At 38.2% G+C, this 21565-nt stretch overlaps 1 protein-coding gene across 1 annotated transcript in view; it reads right to left on the reverse strand.

Moving 5' to 3' along the window:
• FMN2 (formin 2) overlaps nt 1-21565 on the reverse strand; it is a 378063-nt gene that overhangs the window by 159500 nt on the left and 196998 nt on the right. Inside the window, exon 8 of the mRNA XM_053607776.1 lies at nt 8066-8127. Within this exon, the coding sequence (XP_053463751.1) occupies nt 8066-8127 (62 nt within the window). The remainder of the gene's footprint in view (nt 1-8065; nt 8128-21565) is intronic.

Here is a 21565-nt window from a genome sequence, read left to right on the forward strand (position 1 = left end):
GATGTTAAACCAAAACGACTCAGATGTTCAAATTACTAGACAATGGTTTTAAAACACCTATTATAACTGTGTTCCATGATGTAAACAAAAATATATAAAAAGTGAATGAAAAAATCAGAAACTTCTTAGGAGAGGATTTTGGGAAGATATCAGAGTAGAAAGTATTAGAAATCTGTTTCCCTGCCTAGACCAAAATTGTATGTGTAGAGCTAGAATTTAATGCCTGCAACTTTCAGGGGAAGCCATAGATCTTAAATTTGGATCAAATTCAGCACATTAGCAGCCACTCACCTCTAACCCCTAACACTGTAACAGGAAGCTGTGCACATGTTCCCAGAACACCCGATACACAGCCTGCAGGAGTCAAGGTGGGCACAAAGGACCCTATCCTCTCCATACCAGGGATCTGTGCTCTGATCCGTGGTTACCACTTGTGATCCCACAGGTGCAATCAAAGAGGCAGGAGGCCATTGTTGTTGCATCTCCCCCCACCTGTAGCATGCCCCTTCCTAACTGGGTGACATGACTATCAGAGAATTTAAGGGACAGAATACTCTCCTTTATTCCCTCATTATTTACTTTTATTTTTCCCACCTTTAGGGAATAAGACATTAAAGATTTGGGCATTTAAAAGCAAATGCACCTATGGGAAAAATTAGAAAGTGACAGGAAAGGCACAGGCTCAGAAAAGATTTGAGAAGACCCCAAGTTGATACAACAGACTGATCCTTGGCACAAACACAACCTACAAAACAATAACCAAAAACAACAAAAACCCAGCAAACTCTGCAGAAAAAGGAGAATCTTATTTCCAGCAATATATTATTAGATTCAAATGTTCAGTTTTACAAAAAAATTATAAGACATACAAAGAAACAGAATTCAATAGAAACTGTCCCTGAAAAAAGACATGATGATAAACTAAAGACAAAGACATTTTAAAATTGTTATACTTTTGCTCAAAAGAAAGATGTAGAGAAAGTCAATAAAATGGTGTATAGACAAAAATGGGAGTATCAATAAAGAGAAAGAAAACCTAAAAACAAACCAAAAAGAAATTCTGGAGATGAAGAGCATGATAACTGAAATTAAAATTCACTAGAGTGATTCAAAGACAGATTTGAGAAAAGAATTAATCGATAAAATTGAAGACAGAACAACCGAAAATATCAAGCCTAAAGAACAGAAAGAGAAAAGATTGAAGAAAACTATAAAGAGCCTAAGGAACCTGTGAGTCACCATCAATTAGACCAAATATGTGACGTGAAAGTCCTAAAAGAAAGAGACAGTGCTAGAAAGTCCTAGAGAAAAAGACAGAGAACATTTGAAAAAAACAATGGTTGAAAAATTTCCAAATTTGATGAAAGATATGAATATAAACATCTAAGAAGCATGATGAACTCCAAATAAGATGAATTCAAAGAAACCCCACTAAGACGTAAACAAACTTTTGAAAGGCAAAATGGCAAAATCACAGAGAATCTTGACATCAGTAAGAGAGAAGCAACTTGGCACATGCAATAGAACCTCATTTAAAGCAGCAGATTCATCATCAAAAATTTAGGAGGCCAGGAGGCAGTGGGTTGATAGAAGTGCACATAGCAAATAAGCTATCCACCAAGAATCTTATATCCAGTAATACTCTCATATAAGTGAGGGAAAATTTAAAATATTCCCTGACAAACAAAAGCTGAGGGAGTTTATTACCACCAGACCTGTCCTGTAAGAAATTCTCAAGTGAGTCCCACAGCATGAAATAAAGGACACTAAATAACAACTCAAAACTGTATGAAGAAAAAAAGATTAGATCTATTCAGCCACTTCAAGCCTCTCTCACTTGATAGAGACAAAGGAAATTCTCTTCATGACCAAGAAATGCCAAGGTTCCCAAAGATCATCTGAGACCCGACAGCCCAGCCTGAGGACACAAAAGGCTTAGGTACTTTCTTGGAAGGGGAAGGGAAATATTCTTCTCTCTACTTATTTTTCTGATTTTCTATAGGCATAGAGAGAAAAACAAAAACAAATGCCTTGCCCATATGGAAAATAATACTCTGTGTTATTACTGTATAATGATAATATGATTCTATTTTATTTTCATTATATTTAAATTGATATCAATATATGGTATAGATATGTATGTAAAAAGTATCAGGTAACCTTTTTATATGAAACAAATTACTCTAAACTTTAGTAGCTTGAAACTATATTTATTAATTCTCATAATTCTTCTGGTCTAGATCGGTTTGTCTGATAGTTGTACCCAATATCAGATAAACCTTACTGGATCAATGGGCTGGCCTCATTAATGTGTCTGATGGTTGGTAAGCTGTTTTTGAAAGTTTCTCTAGAATGTATGACTAGGGATAGAACTTCTGGATTGCATGTTATCTTCATCCCTGATTATATTAAACACTGCCAAATTGCTTTCCATTGAAATTATACCAACTTATATTAACATAGTGTGTGAAAACTACTACTTTTTTTTTTTTTTTTTTGCAGTTTTTTTGGCCGGGGCTGGGTTTGAACCTGTGGTATATGGGGCCAGCGCCCTACTCCTTGAGCCACAGGTACCACCCCAAAACTACTATTTTTAAAATGCTCATAAACATTTGATTAGAAAAGAAGTATCCCATTGGTGAATTAATTGAATTTTCTTTTTTATTATTGAGAATATACACTTTTTCTTATATTTATTGGATAAAAGTTTACTTTCCTTTGAGTTGTTTATGTCTTGTGGTTATATTTCCTTGGATTTATCTCTTAATGAATGTAATCATTTTTAAATATTCTGGGCCCTCATATACTGGGGGTCCATGCATTGCAAATTTATTTTTCTAACTTCTGAATTACCTTTTAAATGTGTGTGCATTTTCTTAAAACTGAACATAAACGATTCAATTTGCATGAAAACTTATCAATGTTAAAAATATAAGGACCTCAAAAAATAGAACTATTAAAATAATAAAATGAAAACTCTAGAATGGAAAACTATAATATTAGAAATATTTTCACTAGATGGGTTGAATAAAAGAATAGATGACACAAGGGTCAATGAAAGCACCTAATATGATGAGTAGAAAGAAAAACTACTAAAAAATCTAGTACACACAATCTTAAGGACCTGTGGAAAAATATCCAATGTTTAACATGAATGTCATTGGAAGGCCAGAAGGAGAGCGCTGGGATAGTAGAAAAGAATATCTGATAATTGAAGAACAAAAGATTAAAAACTTCCCAATATAGTGAAAAATATAATTATACAAAGTCAGAAAATCTATGAAACCTAATCACAATAAAGATAAAGAAAACCATTCCTTAAGATATTGTAATGAAACTGATTTCAATCAGATAAAAAGGAAATCCTAAAAAGGGCTGATGGCAGACATACCAGCCAAAACAATGGAGGCCAGATGGAATATTTTTACTATGCTGAAAGAAAAAAAGAATTGTCAACCCAGACTTCTATATCCAATAAAAATGTACTTCAAGACTAAGGGTGAAATAAAAAAATCCTAACATAAAAGAAAACTAAGAAAATTCTCACTGAAAAGAGTTGCATCCAAAAATTATTAAGGATAGTTCCTTATGCTGAAGGGAAATTATACCTAAGGGAAACTAATCTTAAAAAATAAAGGAAGATTTGCAGAAATGGGGAAAATGTGAGTAAATATATAAGACTACATGGATGTTTTTAAAACATATTCAACTATTTTTTTTTTTTTTTTTTGTAGAGACAGAGTCTCACTGTACCGCCCTCTGGTAGAGTGCCATGGCGTCACACAGCTCACAGCAACCTCTAACTCTTGGGCTTACGCGATTCTCTTGCCTCAGCCTCCCGAGTAGCTGGGACTACAGGCGCCCGCCACAACGCCCGGCTATTTTTTTGTTGCAGTTTGGCCGGGGCTGGGTTTGAACCCGCCACCCTCGGCATATGGGGCCGGCGCCCTACTCACTGAGCCACAGGAGCGCCCCAATATATTCAACTATTTTAAATAAAATTATAGTGATGCCTTGTGAAATTTTAAATATATAGATGTTGCTCATATGACAACTCAATCATTAAATATAAAAGGAGATGCACCAGAAAGCCCCAAGCTAATTCTTTCTACATTTTACATTAATTCTATGTAAATAAAGCATGATGGAGTAAGGGATATACATGCTAATTCCTAGAGGAACAACTAAAGCTATGTAACACAAAGAGGCATCGATAAAAAGCCAACAGAAATAATGTGTAAAACACAGCTAAAGATATAAATAACCCAAAATAAGACAGAAAGGTTAATTGGGGGACAAAATTAAAATTAAAATCTCAGGGACAAAAAAATAATAGACCTAAATCTAATCATAACAATAATTGTACTGAATGTTTACAATTTAAATGTTGAAGATCTAAATGTTCTAAGAAAGAAAAGATTTTCATGAATACATAAGGTAGCCTCAAATATAGGCTGTCTATAAGAAAAGCAAACTCAACACAGTTGAAAGTACACAGATGGAGAAAGAAAACTCATATAAATAATAGGTGTCAGAAGGATAGAATGATCACTTACATATCAGTTGAAATAAATTTTAAGGTGGGCACAGAGGCACACTCCTGTAGTCCCAGCTACTTGGGAGGCTGAGGTCAGAGGATCACTTTGAGCCCGGGCCTTCTAAGCTATATAGTGTGCTACAATTATGCCTATAAATAACCACTGCACTCCAGCCTGGGCAACATAGTAAGATCTCATCTATATAAAAATAATAAAAAATAAACTTCAAGAAACTTTTAGATTAAGAGAAGGTAGTAGTGGAAAATGAAGGAAAAATGGTGAATACGTACCAGATGGCTAATGTTTATGTATTTGTGAGTTAGGAATTTGGGACCAAGCAGAGGAAAGGAGTTGGAGTTATAAATTTCCTAAATGTTCTACTGTGCTAAGCTCCCATATTAAAGGACTCAATCCATTCACTTGTTCATTATTTAATGAATATTCAGTAGCATACAGAAGATACAACATTTATAGTTATATTGGGTTGTAGGATTTCCTTTATCTTATCCACTATGAATGAAAACAGGTAGCTAGCATCCCAATCCCCTTGGGTAATATTAACCACATTAGTTTTATGTAGTTGCAACTACAACTTCTGGCAGCCAATGTGTGATTTGGGGCAATGAAGGAGAGACAGGACACAGGAATGCACATTCATGTCATGTGGAAGTGAAACTGTGGCCTGTTTTAATCTAGTTATTACATAGCTGTAGAGTTGGCGAAAGTCTGGAGAAAGCGGGAAGACTTCCAGCCAAGATACCCTATGATGTTCATTCATATAGCCCACTGCCTGACTTCCCTACGTCATGCATAAATATGCAGGTTATTAGCAACCGAAAAGCATGGACAAATCTGTTCTGCTTTGTGCACTAAAAAGTAAACTATAACTGGTTCTGCAGTCTCAGGTCCACCCTGGGCTCATCGAAGTACATATTAATTAGTATCAATTCAGAAGAGGAATCTTAATCTTTTCATTAGTCCAGGGGACACTCACAAGAGGCCAGGTAATCTGGGAATGGAAAGAGCTTCTTAGCATTTCCAGGGGATATTGGAGCAACAGTCTCTGAAATTACGTCAGCCAGGAGGAAATTAACATGTTCAGTTGGCTTTCAGAGTATCAAGTAAGTGTCATCAACAAATAAATGGATAAAAAAAATGTGGTACATAATCACAGTGGAATATTATTCAGCCACAAAAAGAAGGAAATCTTGCCATTTGCAACATCATAGGTGAGCCTAGAAAACATTATGCTAAGTGAAATAAATGAGATATAGAAAGACAAATGCAGAATCTAAAAAATTGAATTCACAGAAGCAGAGTGTATAATAATACACTAGGGCTTGAGGCAGGGATAAAAAAAATATTGATTGAAAGGTACAAACTCTCTGTTATAAGATAAATAACTTCTGAGAATCCAATGTATAGTATGGGAGATCATGGATGTGTTTTTATTGTGACAATCATAACACAGTGTATATGTACATCAGATCAGAATGTAAGGTTGTATATCTTGAATATAGCCTATTTTTGTCAATTAGTATGTTAAAATTTAAATATTTTATGAAGAAGACCCCCTTGGAAATTGTAGCAACTCTGAAAATAAATAAATGGGACATGATCAAGCTAAAAAGCTTCTGCACAGCTAAGGATGCTACAACTAAAATAAACAGGCAGCCTTCAGAATGCTATAAATCTGGCAAAGAGCTGATAACTAGAATCTACAAAGAACTCAAATTAATCAAACAACCCCATTTATAAGTGGGCAAGAGACCTGAACAGAAACTTCTCTGAAGATGACAGATGAATGGCCAAGAAACCATGAAAAAATGCTCACTGTCCCCAATCATCAGAAAAATGCAAATCGAACCCGCTCTGAGATATCACCTAACCCCAGTGAGAATGGCCCACATCACAAAATCCCAATCTGCAGGTGGTGGAGTGGATATGGTGAGAAGGGAACACTTTGCCTTGCTGGTGGGATTGCAAACTAATATAACTTCTATGGAAAGACGTATGGAGGATTCTCAAAGAATTAAAAGTCAACCTTTTCGTTGACTCTGCAATCTCATTACTAGGTATCTATACCCGGAAGAACTAAAATCATTTTACCACAAGGACATTTGCATTAGAATGTTTATTGCAGCTTAATTCACAAATGACAGTATGTGGAAGCAATCCATGTGCCTGTCGACCCATGGACAGATTAATAAATGTGGCATGTGTATAACTATAACATGGAGTACTATTGAGCCATAGAAAAGATGGAGACTTTGTATCTTTTATGTTTACCTGCATGGAGTTAAAACACATTCTTCTTGGTAAAATATCTCAAGAATAGAAAAAGAAGTATCCAATGTACACAATACTAATATGAAACCAATACATCAACAACTCCATGCCCACCAAAAGAAAAACACAAATATAGTCTAGTGAAGGGGGAGAGAAACGGAAGGAGAGAGGAAAGGGGAGGGGGGGAAGGTGATTGGCGGGATCTCACCTAGTGTGCACAGTGTGAGGGTGTTCAGCACGCCCCCTGGTGGGCGGGATCTCACCTAGTGTGCACAGTGTGAGGGTGTTCAGCACGCCCCTTGGTGGGCGGGATCTCACCTAGTGTGCACAGTGTGAGGGTGTTCAGCACGCCCCCTGGTGGGCGGGATCTCACCTAGTGTGCACAGTGTGAGGGTGTTCAGCACGCCCCCTGGTGGGCGGGATCTCACCTAGTGTGCACAGTGTGAGGGTGTCAGCACGCCCCCTGGTGGGCGGGATCTCACCTAGTGTGCACAGTGTGAGGTGTTCAGCACGCCCCTTGGTGGGCGGGATCTCACCTAGTGTGCACAGTGTGAGGGTGTTCAGCACGCCCCCTGGTGGGCGGGATCTCACTGAGTGTGCACAGTGTGAGGGTGTTCAGCACGCCCCCTGGTGGGCGGGATCTCACCTAGTGTGCACAGCGTGAGGGTGGTCAGCACGCCTCCTGGTGGGCAGGATCTTACCTAATGTGCACAATGTGAGGGAGTTCAGCACGCCCCCTGGTGGGCGGGATCTCACCTAATTGCACAATGTGAGGGTGTTCAGCACACCTCCTGGGTGAAGGGCTCAACTACAACTTGAACTTTACCTTAGAAGTAAAAACTATGTAACCTAAACATCTGTACCCTCATATCAATATGAAATTAAAAAGAAAAAAAGATTGGTGTGCACGTGTGTGTGTGTGTGTGTGTGTGTGTGTTGCATAGAGAGTGCATGCTTGGCTCAAATTAGCCCCCACAAAAATATTGACTATTATTTCAAAAAAGAAAACATGAGTGACCTCACATACAACATGATTTGAATCACGATCCTTAAAACCATCAGAGCACACAGTCGTTTCATACGTTTCTAAAAAGTATGGTAACAAACACCTACTTAAATTCACTGCACCTAGATCAGATTTTCTTAGAGGATATTAAAGCAACAGGCCTACATGTGTACACAGATGTGTACTGTGTTTATATTATATACTCACACATAAAATTCCTTCTACTACTCACATTCTCATAGAGAGCTTGAAGGGTCTCCAGGTCAACCACTGAATTGTCCAAGTTTACAACAGCTGTGAGAAAAAAAAAAAGACAAAAGAAAGAATATAAATTTCTATAAGCCAGTCATAAAAAGATGTTTAGTTATCTCAGGCAATAGTGTTCATGACCCAGCAGGTAGAGTGGGTAGAGGATTCAACTTCCAAGTTTCCACCTGCCCCACTACAACGGTTGTGCCAGGAATTTCAATGGGCCAGATGTCAAGTGTTAAAGCTTTAACTTGCACCACAAATACTAAATCCCACAAATATGGCCCACACAGAAACCGTGGGTCTGTCTTTCACAGCCCAAGTGAGTTTGACAAACTGACCTAATAGCAGACAAATAAGCAAATAGCTTCTGTCATTGCCATATCCTACTTTTATACCAATCAATGCTCATATCTGCCAATTTATTTGAAACATTTGAAAAAAGTTAAACCTAATCATTAAACTGATAGACCTAGTACAGAAATGATATATGTATTTTCTGTTGTAATTTCTCAAAGTGTTATAATCAAAGGATAATTCATTGATATTGGTATTGACATGAGCACATGAACCGGAAAATATCCTTGAAACAGAAACGACCCATGGTTATACAAAGAAGCAGCAGAACATATCATCGAACTTCAGGAATATGTTCTTGATGCATTTGTTTGCCTGGGAAATGTTACATTGAATTTTGAAGTAGGTGTGCCATGGATGAATCAAAACCATTCTGTGTTATGCTAGCTAGACACAAGGTGAATTTTCCCTGATTAGATTTGTGTCAAGTAGCCAGAGAAGCTCTCATAGAGTCAAAGATTTCTAGGAAAATATCACAAAGTGGATAAACACAAATTGTATATATTTATTTTGATAACTCAGGCATTTTACAATGTCTCTACCTCAAAGCTAAAAGTACATGAGACCTTTTCTAGTTGACTCTAGCAAAAGCTCAGGGAAGAATTAAAAAAGACAAATGGGAAATAAAAGCAGAGGATGGAGGAGAAATCTAACCAAAGTAATCAGCATTTCTATTTGGAGCTGGGAACACAGCCCAGATTCACCAACAAAAATCGTACCAAGTAGAATATGATACTTCTACCCTAATAATAATCCGTTAGCTCAATTTCCAAAAAATTAATTATTAAATGCAATCTAGGAGTTTAAATTTCTTAGACTAATCTTCTTACTCCTTAGACCATATACAGCAAACAGAGAGAGAAGTAAAAACATAGTCCAGCTACTTTTGACTATATTTCAAATATTCATTAAAAGGAATTAACTCATAATTTTCAGTAATATACTATGTAACAAAATACATAAAACCCAAATGAAGACAAAAAATTCATATACAGAATTGCCTCCCTCCCCCTTAGATTTGCACAGTCTAATCCTTAAAAGAAAACCCAGTGGTTTCTGGCTTTGGAATTTATAAACTAGCAAACAATCCAATAATTGTCTGCATTTCCTTGGTGATACGGTGACACTGATGGAAAAACTAAAGGAAATGCTAGTAGTCGACTTAGTGTAAGATTTCATCCTCAGGACAAGGCAAAAAGCACAATAAAATCATTTATACTGGGGCATACAATTGTTCTTTGACTTTACCTTCTTTTTCTTTTTTTGATTTTTTTTAAGCCAGGTTTTCACTATCACCTCGGCTGGAGTTCAGTGGAATAACTATAGCTCACTATAAATGTGAACTCCCAGGGTCAAGTGATCCTCCTTGCCAGCCTGCCAATTAGCTGGAACTACAAGTGCACACTACTATGCGTGGCTAATTTTATTTCTTTTTAATTTTTGCAGAGATGGGCGTCTCACGACGTGACCCAGGCTGGTCTTAACTCCCGGCCTCAAGTAATCCTCTTGCCTTAAACTTCCAAAGTGCTGGGATTAAGCTATCCATTATTTTATTCCTGAAAGATTTCCCACAGAAAACTCTACTTGCGACTGGCCTGAGGTTTCTCATCTTTTTATTTCGTGTAACATCCTGTACCTAAGGATACAAATGCCATATGCTCCTAACTAAGGTCTTAAAAGGCCCTGACCCATGAAACCTCATTTTAAATCATCTATAGAAAATCTCACCAGAAAGCAAGCAACACTATTACTATTTCTCCACACCATTTTCCTTTAGATAGTGTGAGAAATGTGAACACGATTCAAATGAGAATTAGCAGTTTTGAGCAATAACAACATTGCTTATGTTCCTGAAAAGAAATGAGATTAGATGCTTACAAAGGAATGGATTTGGTAGTAGGAGTCTTAGACAAGAAATAAAGATAAGATATGCGATCTGAGAAAGTTTCAGGTTATCAAGGTACTACAAGTCCTCAATTTAAAAAATAAAGGATACATATTAATATTTCAGACATCAGGACATAGATTAAAATTCATATATTACTGATTTTTTAGTAGTATCATCCATGATTAGGTAGGTGGTATGTTTTCAATTAATAAAGTTCTAAAATCAAGAAAATAATGCATTCCCTCATGAATTTAATGAATGTAAAACATTTCTTGTATATCATAGACTATGCTGGTTTATTGGAAGGATTAACAGTTACTCGATTAATAATAATTTGCGACTGGAGCTACTTGGGTGGGAAGGTACTAAATTGCCCCGTCCTGAAAGTCTGCAGACAACTGGTCATGAGACTACACCGCTCCGATTTCTAGTTATGATCATATGCTAAGGAGTTTTTAATATGTTGAATGGTGTCAAAATTTCTAGAATAACATTCTTCAGAAATCTCCCTGTTTCAGGTCCAAAATTTAGCCTTCTTTGGGAGGAAATCACCTACAAATTAATTAAAATTATATCATGGTTATAGTTGCTTTAAAGGTAATATTATTTTTATGGCATGCATCTTATTGATGTGGAAAGAACGCAGAACACAGAATCAGGACCAAACGGCTTCACACCAGAATTCTATCAAACCTTCAAAGATGAGCTTGTACCTATATTGCAGAACCTATTCCAAAACATTGAGAAGGAGGAACCTTTCCCAACATGTTCTATGAAGCAAACATCACCCTGATACCAAAACCAAGAAAGCAGCCAACTAAAAAGTAGAACTACAGTCTCGCTAATAAATATTGATGCAAAAATTCTCAATAAAATCTTAGCAAAGAGAATAAAGCAAAGGCTTTATTGCAGGGATGCAAGACTTATTTAGTATGAGCAAATCAATAAATGCAATTCACCTCATAAACAGAGGTGAAAACAAAGACCATATGATCCTCTCAATAGATGTAGAACACAGTATCAAAGTAAACTGATTTTAAATTTAAATTTTCATTTGCTGCTGCATTGACTTCAAGTAAGTCACTTAATAAGTTTCAGTTCTGTTACGGGGGGAGGCAGGAAGTAATGGGAAATATTGGTAAAGGTTTGGTTTTGAGTTTTCGTGGGGCCCAAAGGCAATAATAACAAGTAAAAGTGTCTTGAATTTAACCAAGAAGTATCTGCTATGTTTTTATATGGGATGGTGCAAGAATAAAGGAGGTGTTGAGAGGGAACTCTGGCCCCTTTAGCACACTAAAAGACCACTCACTCATTTGTCAAGTACCCTAGCTGTCCAGGATTCAAACAAATGGAGATGTTTACCACTCCCTTTAAACAACCTATGAATGGCCCTGTGCTTATAATAAACTCCAGTCCAAAATGGACAGCCATTTTATATTCACATCTACAATTCTATAAAATGCTGATGACTAGATTTAGAAGAAAAAGAAGATCAGGCTTTCCCATCAAATAGTTGTGTGTCTACGATCAAGACACTAAGCTTCTCTGAGACTTTATCAAGTGGGATAATAACTTTTGTCTGTAGCATATGTTCATCATGTGGAGAAAATAAGCAATTATATAAGAAAGAGATAATTCAAGAAGTCTTGAAATGTGTGTAATTAATTTAAAAAAATGTATTATCTGTAAACATATAGGTTATAAACTAGAATCAGAGCTGAGGTTGTGCTAGAGTAAAGGTTCAGGTTAAACACATGCCTTCAATAAACAAAAGTTAAGACCATAACAGCACGTCCCATGAGCTCTGCAGGAATGAGCATGCTGAAATTCAATGTTGTTTTTATTAAACCATGCTTCGTGAAGAATGAAATGCACTCGTTTGGAACCCTATCACTCAACTTAACCTAAGATACTAAAAATGTCTCAAAATAAAATGTCTAAATAAAAACAAAATCTGTTGCCTTTTGATTTCAAGATATTGCATTACATGTCTCTGTATGAAAACTATAAACCATCAATGAATGAAGTTGAAGAGGACACAAAAAATGAAAGAGATTCCTGCTCATGGATTAGAGTCATCAACATTGTTAAAATGTCTAAACTACCCAAAGCAATCAACAGGGTCAATGCAATCCCCAAAATACCAACAACATTCTTCACTGAAATAGAAAAATTAACCTTACAATTTATGTGGAACATCAAAAGATGCAGAATAGTCAAAGCTCAAAAGTCCTTGCATAAAAAGAACAAACCAGGAGGAACCTCACTACTGGACCTCAAATTATACTACAAAGCCATAGTAACAGAAAACAGTTTGGCTTTGGCATAAAAACAGACACCTATGACCAATGGAACAGAATACAGAACCTAGAAATAAATCCCCACATCTACAGTGAATTTACCTTCAACAGAGTTACCAAGAACATACAGTGGGAGAATGACAGTCTGCTCAATAAATGGTGCTGGAAAAACTGGATATCCATATACAGAAGAATTAAACTAGACCCTTGTCTCCCACCATATGTAAAAATCAAATAAAAATAAAGACTTACATATAGGACATTAAACCAGGAAACTGCTCAAAGAAAACTCTAGAGAAATGCACTGGGAACTTGGTCTGGGCAAGGAATTCTTCAGTAATACCCACAAAGCACCAGCAACCAAAGTAAAATTGGAGAAATGAGATCACATCAAGCTAAAAAGCTTCTGCATAACAAACAATTAAGAAAGGCAAGAGACAACCCACAGAATGGGAGAAAATATTTGCAAACTACCCACCTGATAAGGGAGGAATAACTAAAACATATAAGGGGCTCCAACAACTCAACAGCAAAATAATCTGATTAAAAAATGGGCAAAGGTGGGCATGGTGACTCACACCTATAATCCTAGCACTCTGGGAGCCCGAGCCAGGTGGACTGCCTGAGCTCAGAAGTTCGAGGCTAGCCTGAGCAAGAGTGAGCCCCTATCTCTACTAAAAATAGAAAAACTAGCCAGGTGTGTTGGTGGATGCTTGTAGTCCCAGTTACTCAGACGGCTGAGCCAAGGGGATTGCTCAAACCTAAGAGTTTGAGGTTGCTGTGAGATGTGGATGATGGCACGGCACTCTACCCAGGGTGACCGAGTGAGACTCTGTTTCAAAAAAAAGTGGGGGGGGGACAAAGAAACAGAATAAACATTTCTCGAATAAACATTTCTCGAAAAGCACACCAATGGCCAATAAGAGCATATGAAAAAATGCTCGACATCATTGGTCATCAGAGAAGTACAAGACAAAAATGCAATGAGGTATCATCTTCTGCAGTTAAAATGATTTTTCTCCAAAAGATAGGCAATAATGAATGCTGCTGAGGATGTAGAGAAAGGGAAACCCTACTACAGTGTTGGTGGGCTATAAATTAAATTATACACAATCACTGTGGAGCAAAGTATGGAGGCTCCTCAAAACAACTGAAAATCAAACTACCGTGTAACCCAGCAACCCCACTGCTCCAAAGGAGGAGTGTTGTTAGATCAAAAGACATACACACACTCGCCTTTACTGTAGCAGTACTCATAATAGCCAAGATCCGGAATCTACCTAAGTGTCCACCAGCAGATGAATGGAGAAGGAAACTGTGGTACACAGACACTGTGGAATATCATTGTAGCCACAAAAATGACATCTCACCATTTGAAACCACAAGGAGAAGACAAGAGAAGGTGTGTTAAGTGAGATAAACCAAGCCCAGAAAGACAAACTTTGCATGTTCTTATTTGTAAGTGGGAGCCAAATATTGAAAACAATTAATCTCATGGAGACAGAGAGTAGAATGATGGTTACCAGAGGCTGGGAAGGGTAATAGGGAGGGGAGAAAAAGTGGGGATGGTTAATGGGTCCAAAAATATAAGGAGTTAGATAGAATAAACAAGATTTAATAGCACAACTGATTATAATCAATAATAAATGAGGGTATACATCAAAATAACTAAATGCATGGAATTGGAATATTCCTAACACAAAGAAACATTAAATTCCCCAGGTGATGGATACCCCAATTACCCTGATTGGATTAATTCAAGTTGTATGCTTGTAACAAAACATCACATGGGCCCCACAGACAACTGTTATATATCCATAATAATTAAAAATTAAAAAAATACATTACTTAAAAATAGACATGAAAATCAATTCAAAGCAACTAAAAATCATAGACCCAATATAAGAAATGCTCTCACATTTGACACATGACATTGTACACAAGCAGATGTCCATCTCTGGACACTTTGCAATTAATGTGTTTTCCTCCATGGCTGCCTCTTCAGCACCAGAAATGAGGGACATCCTTCTTATTCTAACCTTTTTTTTTTTAGAGACAGAGTCTTACTCTGTGCCATGAGCAGAGTGCCACGGCATCATCACGGCTCACAGCAACCTCAAACTCTTGAGCTTAAGCAATTCTCTTGCCTCAGCCTCTCAAGTAGCTGGGATCACAGGTGCCACAATGCCCAGCTAGTTTTTTCTATTTTTAGTAGAGATGGGGGTCTCACTCTTGCTCAGGCTGGTCTTGAACTACTGAACTCAATCAATCCACCTGTCTTGGCTCCCAGAGTGGTAGAATTACAGGTGTGAGGCACCACATTCAGCCAAATCTCCCTTTCTTTATAACCTAATCTTGGAAGTGTCATCCCTTCTGTTATATTCTATTCACGTGAACCGTGAAGTCCAGACCCATACAAGGCGGAGGGGGTTACGTGAGACCATGAATAATACTAGGGGCGAGGCTCTTTAAGGCCATCTGAGAGCCTGCCCACCATACCATGTTAATAAATGTCTGTTTGTTCCCTAAATAATTCCTTACTTATTCAAGTCCCAACTTGTGGTTCTCTGTTGCTGTCTACCTTATATTCATTTGATTAATATGAATGTTTTTACTTTCCTAGTAAGCTCTAAGTTGACAGAGGACACAGGGAAACATCATGCTTAGGTAGAAAGAAGAAATGTGCTATTCTGGAAAACTGGCTTCCAGTAGGGGCACAGCCTATTAAATCAGTCCAGCTTCCTAATTTTTACAGATACAGGTTATATGAGGTGCACTATTCAGACGTACAGAGACATAGGAGATAACATGGACAGACTCTTCCCTCTACAGTTGAGAACATCTTCCTTGAACACTGAAAGGCTGAAATAGGCTGAGATGAGTAATTCCTGAAAGTCAACTCTAACTTCAATTTTCCTAGACAAACTGATGATTCTTGAAGATTACTCTGCTCATCTTCACGTAAATAACTTCGTTTTAGCGGAATTCATAGCTCAGAAACAAAAATATAAAGATAATCATAAATGTGTTATGACACATTTTCTTTTTTTTTGTAGAGACAGAGTATCACTGTACCGCCCTCGGGTAGAGTGCCATGACGTCACACGACTCACAGAAACCTCTAACTCTTGGGCTTACGCGATTCTCCTGCCTCAGCCTCCCAAGCAGCTGGGACTACAGGCGCTGCCACAATGCCCAGCTATTTTTTGTTGCAGTTTGGCCAGGGCTGGGTTTGAACCCGCCACCCTCGGCATATGGGGCCGGCGCCCTTCTCACTGAGCCACAGGCACCACATTTTCATCTGACGGCACTAAAAAGCAATGGGTCACAGTGAACCCTGCAGTCAGCTGGCTCCACGATTCCTTGCTTGAATAAGCACTTTAATTTCTTCATCTGCAAAATGGACCTATTAATGTGAGCACCTACCTCTCTAGGGATTCTGGCAGGAGATTACATAATAAAAATAAAATGCAGTGCCTCACACAATGCAAACGCTCCAAATGTTCCTTGTGAGTTTTTATTATGGACCCCTTCTCATTCCCGTACAGCAAATGTTTTATTACCATTTCTCCTGTCAGTATCTTGCCTGAGAGGTTTTACACAAACTAGGCTGGAAATTTTCTCAGCAAAAAGAAAAAAGACAGTGTCAGTTGTCCTGATAGTAACATGAGAGACTAAACAAATGCCCACAGGGAAACCATCAACACTGATTGGGGTTAAGGTATCTGAAAAGAGGGGCAGAGTCAGCAGAAGCCTATACACCAAATGAGTACAAGTCACCCCATATTTACAGTTCATGTCCTCTTCTCACTGACAGAGGAAGAAAGAAAATAAGGGCTTAGAGAAATGATCTTTTACCCCTTTGGGATTCAGAAGCCACAGGCAAAGCTAAAATGAAATTAGCTTTGCAAATTGCTGAGAAGAAAAGATCTCTATGTGTGCAAAAACTCATCCCAAGTAACAGAGATCAGAAGCATCCTCTCATCAAATGGTCCCAGGTTTGTCAACTTACCCTAGCTACTGGGAACCCCAGTGTTCTAAGAGCACTCTTTAAGGAATTGCAGGTAGCCTGTCATTCAGACTTTAAAAGCAGTTAATTTCTATTTCACTGTATTATTTTGGTGAGAAAGAAACTTTTACCTTTTGGGGGGAAGCAATCGCTATTTATCAGACGGTATCTGTTTTGCAAGTGTCCTTATAAAACATTTGGGGGGGTCTGGAGATATATATACTCCCCCACCTGGAAAAGCTCACAGTATATAGTATAGTATAGTACAGCATACCTCACAAGTAATTACATTTTAATATTAGCACAAGGTAGAGCTTGTGTGAATGGGAGACACAAAGAATGAAGTTGTCAAAAAAAAGAATGAAGTTGTCAGATGAAAAAAAATCATGAAAGTAACAGAGTATCTGAAAGTGAATGAATAACTGAAGGTCTAAGTTTTTTTTTTAATTTCAGATTAATATGTGGGTACAAATGATTTAGGTTATATTGCTTGTGTTTGTTAAAGTCCAAGTTGTAGTTGAGCCCTTCACCCAGGATGTATGACATATTATCCCTACATTATACTAGTTAGGTGAGAGCTTACCAAATCTTCTCCCCACTTTCTCTCCTACTTGAATTTAATTGTGTTTTTTTTTTTTTTTTCTTGTATGGGACTGGAGTTGTTCATTTATTAGTTTCTCATTAGTACTGATTACACTGGATGCTTGATTTTCCATTCTTGTGATACTTTACCCAGGACTATGTTCTCCAAATCCATCTAGGTAAATACATTAGTTGTGAAGTCTTCATCTTTCTTTATGACTGAATAGTGTTCCACGGTATACATATACCAGAATTTGTTTATCCATTCATGAGTTGATGGTTGTTTCTACATCTTGCTGATTATGAATGGAGCTGCAATAAACATCCTAGTGCAAATGTCCTCATGGTAAAATGATTTTTTTCCTTCTGGGTAAATACCTAGGTATGGGATTGCAGAATCAAATGGAAAGTCTACTTTTAGCTCTTTGAGGATTGCAAATTAATACAGCCTTTTTGGAAAGAAGTACTGTGGTCTAAATCTTAATAGCATCACCTACCATTTTGATAGCTTCATTTGATTTGGACTTCTACATGTATATATTGGTGGGAATTATGAGTGGTTAAGATGTCAGGATAAGTACATGTACCTAATTTTGTTCTGTCCTGAAATTCCATTAAAACTATAGTAAAGAACAAATTATTAAAAGGATTATCATCAGGACGGAAATGAAGAAAAGGAGATGACAGCAACAAAATATGGAAAAAAATATGGAAGCTAGCTGTAAGAATTTAGTAGCCTTTAAAATGACAAATGAGGTCAAGGCATGGTGGCTCACACCTATAATTCTAGCACTGTGGGAGGCAGAGGTGGGTGGCTTGCCTGAGCTCACAGGTTCAAGACCTGCCTGAGCTCACAAGTTCAAGGCCAGTCTGAGCCAGAGTGAGACCTCATCTCTAAAAAGTAGCCGGGCACTGTGGTAGGTGCTTGTAGTCCCAGCTACTTGGGAGGCTGAGGCAAGAGAATTGCTTGAGCCCGAGAGTTTGATGTTGCTGTGAGCTGTGATGCCATGGCACCCTACTGAGGGTGACAAGGAGAGACTCTGTCTCAAAAGAATAGAATAGAATAGAATGACAAATGGACAGCTGACCCCAAGAAAACTGGGAACTAACCCTGATGGAGGAGGAACTGGCAGCAGGGACTTGTCCAAGTGAGGGTAAGAAGCCCAACTCCATTAGGTTGGTTTTCTTGCAATATTAAAACATGGCCCTGAAAGCATAGTTGTAGGCCAAGGAACTATGATGAAAACACAGGGACCATGTACGTGCTGATTACTGAAGCCCATCATATCCAGCCAGCCCTCCTCCCCAACTTGGGGTCCAGAACACTGTCAGAAATTAGAAGTCTCTGAAGGATCTCACCATTCCAAGAGGAAAGGCCAAAATATAAAGAGGTTAGTAAATACCCAACAAATAACACACAGAAAAAACTACAGAACTCCCCAAGTCTAAAGCCCTACCCAAGGACTCATGGCTTCTCATTGCCTTTTTAAGCAAGAACAGACAATAAGGATTCAATCTTCCAGGAAACCTCTAGAGCAGTGATTTTCAAGTGTCGTGCTGTGGCCCATTGGAGTTCTGCGAAAAGGTCTTAGATGTGCTACAATAATTTTTAAAGATCATCAATTGAATTATTTTTGAAAGAAGTTCAAAGCACAGTAAGTATATTCTTTTTTTCTCTTTATTTTGATCAACATAATTTAAGTATGCTGCAGAAATTTAATTATAGGTTCAAGTGTGCCATGAGATTAAAAAAAAAAGGGTGAAAAAACTGCTATAGAGGGAATGTTAGCAATCGAAAAAAAATCAAACAAAAAAAATGTAAAATGGCATAAAACTGTTCCATCTTCTACAAAGTGTCCTTGAAACTTGCTGTCCCCACATTCATCCCCACCCATCACTTCCTAATCCTCCCCACTACGCCTCTGCTCAGACGACCGAGTCTAAATTACCAGTCATCTAGATCTTATGAAATCCAAAAGTAGATTTCTCAATCTTTGGCAGCATTTGACACAGTGGTAAATTCTTTCCCTCTGATACATGTATGTAATTTAACTTCCAGGATACCGCTTTCTCTTCCTCTTGTGTCTGTCTACTCATAATGGTCCCCGTTCCTCAGTCTCCCTTGGTGACTCCTCCTCTCTCCAGCCTCTGATTTTTGAAGCTTCCCAGGGCTCAGCCCTAGCACCTCTTCTCACCTCTTTCTACATGAACTGCCTTGGTGGTCTTGAGATAGTCTCACACTCTCATCCCCAGCATTCAACCTCCTTTCGAACTCAGAATTTATAGAATTCACCACCTTCTCTGCATCCCTACCTGCGGGTATCACAGGTGGGGCCCCTCTGCTCATATTCCCCCATCTCCCATGATGGACATTCTACTTGTCTAGTGCTCTGATGAGTCGTCCTTAACTCTGATCTTTGCCTCACCTTCCACATTCAAAACATCATGAATCCTGCTGGTTCTAGATTCCAAACACACCCAGAATATGACTTCACTTCACCACTCCCACCACGACATCCCGTCCCGACTATTTCCTGGGGTATTGCAACACCCTCTTAATTTAATAAAACAGTTCTACAAACACAAAAACATGGTAACAGAAATAGAAAAAACTTCACAGAAGGTTTGGGGAAGAAATGTGAGGGAATTTCCCAAAAGTAGACAAGAAGGAAAAAAAAGGAGAAAAAGTTAAGTAGACCAATCAAGAAAGCCAATGACCAAATGACAGGAGTTGGTGGGGGATGGGGTGGGGGGGAGCAGATGCTGACCATGTCCTAAGAGAAGAGTCCAGTGAATTAAGAAATAAAAACTAAAGAATCGCATCCTCCATCTGACCAAATTTCTGCCAGGTATAAAGCACTGAGTTCGCACTGTAGGCTGGTGTTGCCCTAGCCCTGGTCATCCCACAGTGAAGAATTCACTCAGACATTGCCTATTCCCCACAATCAGACCCTTATCAATTTTCAGGGGCTCTGAAGCTAAAAGACAAATCACAACTTACAAACTTTTTTCAGCTTCATATAAGCCTTTATCTTATAATAGATTTCCCTCTTCTTCCCCACCTAAGTGTGTGCTTGTCTCTAGTTTTCAAAAAACCAAACAATACAAGGGCGAGGGAAACTTGCAGGTGGATAAAGAATTGAAATAGTGATTAACACAAACTGAGCTTCCACAGCTGGGGAAGGGAGGGGGATTTTCACAAAGGATATCATCTGTACTCTCGAGGAATTAAAGAGAAGAGCTGAATGCCAATATCTTTTAGTTTACTAGGAAGTAAGATGAAAAACACATCTTACTAGAGGAGGGGGGGAAATTTTCATTCATTGATATTGGTTTCCATGTCAATCTTACCCCCTGGTTCAGAGATTGGCTCCTGTTAGGCTGCTGCAGGGAGTGAAGTGGGCATCTAGTTAGAATACAGCGAACACACATGAAATATGAATCAATTCTTGACGGTCACCCACTTGACAATATGCCAAAAAGATTAAATATGTTTCAAAATCAGTTAATAATTGTTGTAAGCTGTAGGTAAAACAATACCTGAGGAAATAGTGACTTAAGTTCAGACAAGTCAACTTTGATTCAGAGACTAAAAAGGTTAGAGGCAAACATTTTTAAGGGGTCTTTAAATGCCTTCTCCTCTTATGGAAAAACTGCTGCTAAGGCTCTATCCCATCCCTTTCACATGACAGGCAAAATGAAGGAGGAAAAGGGAAAGAAACAAGAAAGAATGTGCAGTGCCCTTTAATCATGACATGTTAGCAGAGTTCTACTTACGTTTTAATTGCCTGATCAGTTTCCTATTGGTCAGGGGGAAAGAAAGGGAAGCTGGAAGTGCAATTCTTGATGCGGACAAATTGCTATCTCTTAACAAGCTCTAGCCCAAGTGATCTTGGAAACAGAAACACTCCCTAACTACCCCAGCTCACACTGACCACCCCTACTTCTGGATCCCACCTTTAATACCTACAAAAGTCATCTGATACACTTCAAACATTCCACTGCTCCTTTCGCTCAGAAGTGTGTGCTCTGTCCCTTCAAGAAGGTTTTCGGCTTCTGTACAGCTAAGGAGACAATAACCAAAGCAAAGAGGCAACCTACACAATGGGAAAGGATATTTGCATATTTTCAATCCGACAAAAGCTTGATAACTAGGATCTATAGAGAACTCAAATTAATCCACATGAAAAAAGCCAACAATCCCATATATCAATGGGCAAGAGACATGAATAGAACCTTCTCTAAAGATGACAGACGAATGGCTAACAAACACATGAAAAAATGTTCATCATCTCTATATATTAGAGAAATGCAAATCAAAACAACCCTGAGATATCATCTAACCCC

Source organism: Nycticebus coucang, chromosome 10, assembly GCF_027406575.1.
Source record: "Nycticebus coucang isolate mNycCou1 chromosome 10, mNycCou1.pri, whole genome shotgun sequence".
NCBI classification, from domain to species: Eukaryota; Metazoa; Chordata; class Mammalia; order Primates; family Lorisidae; genus Nycticebus; species Nycticebus coucang.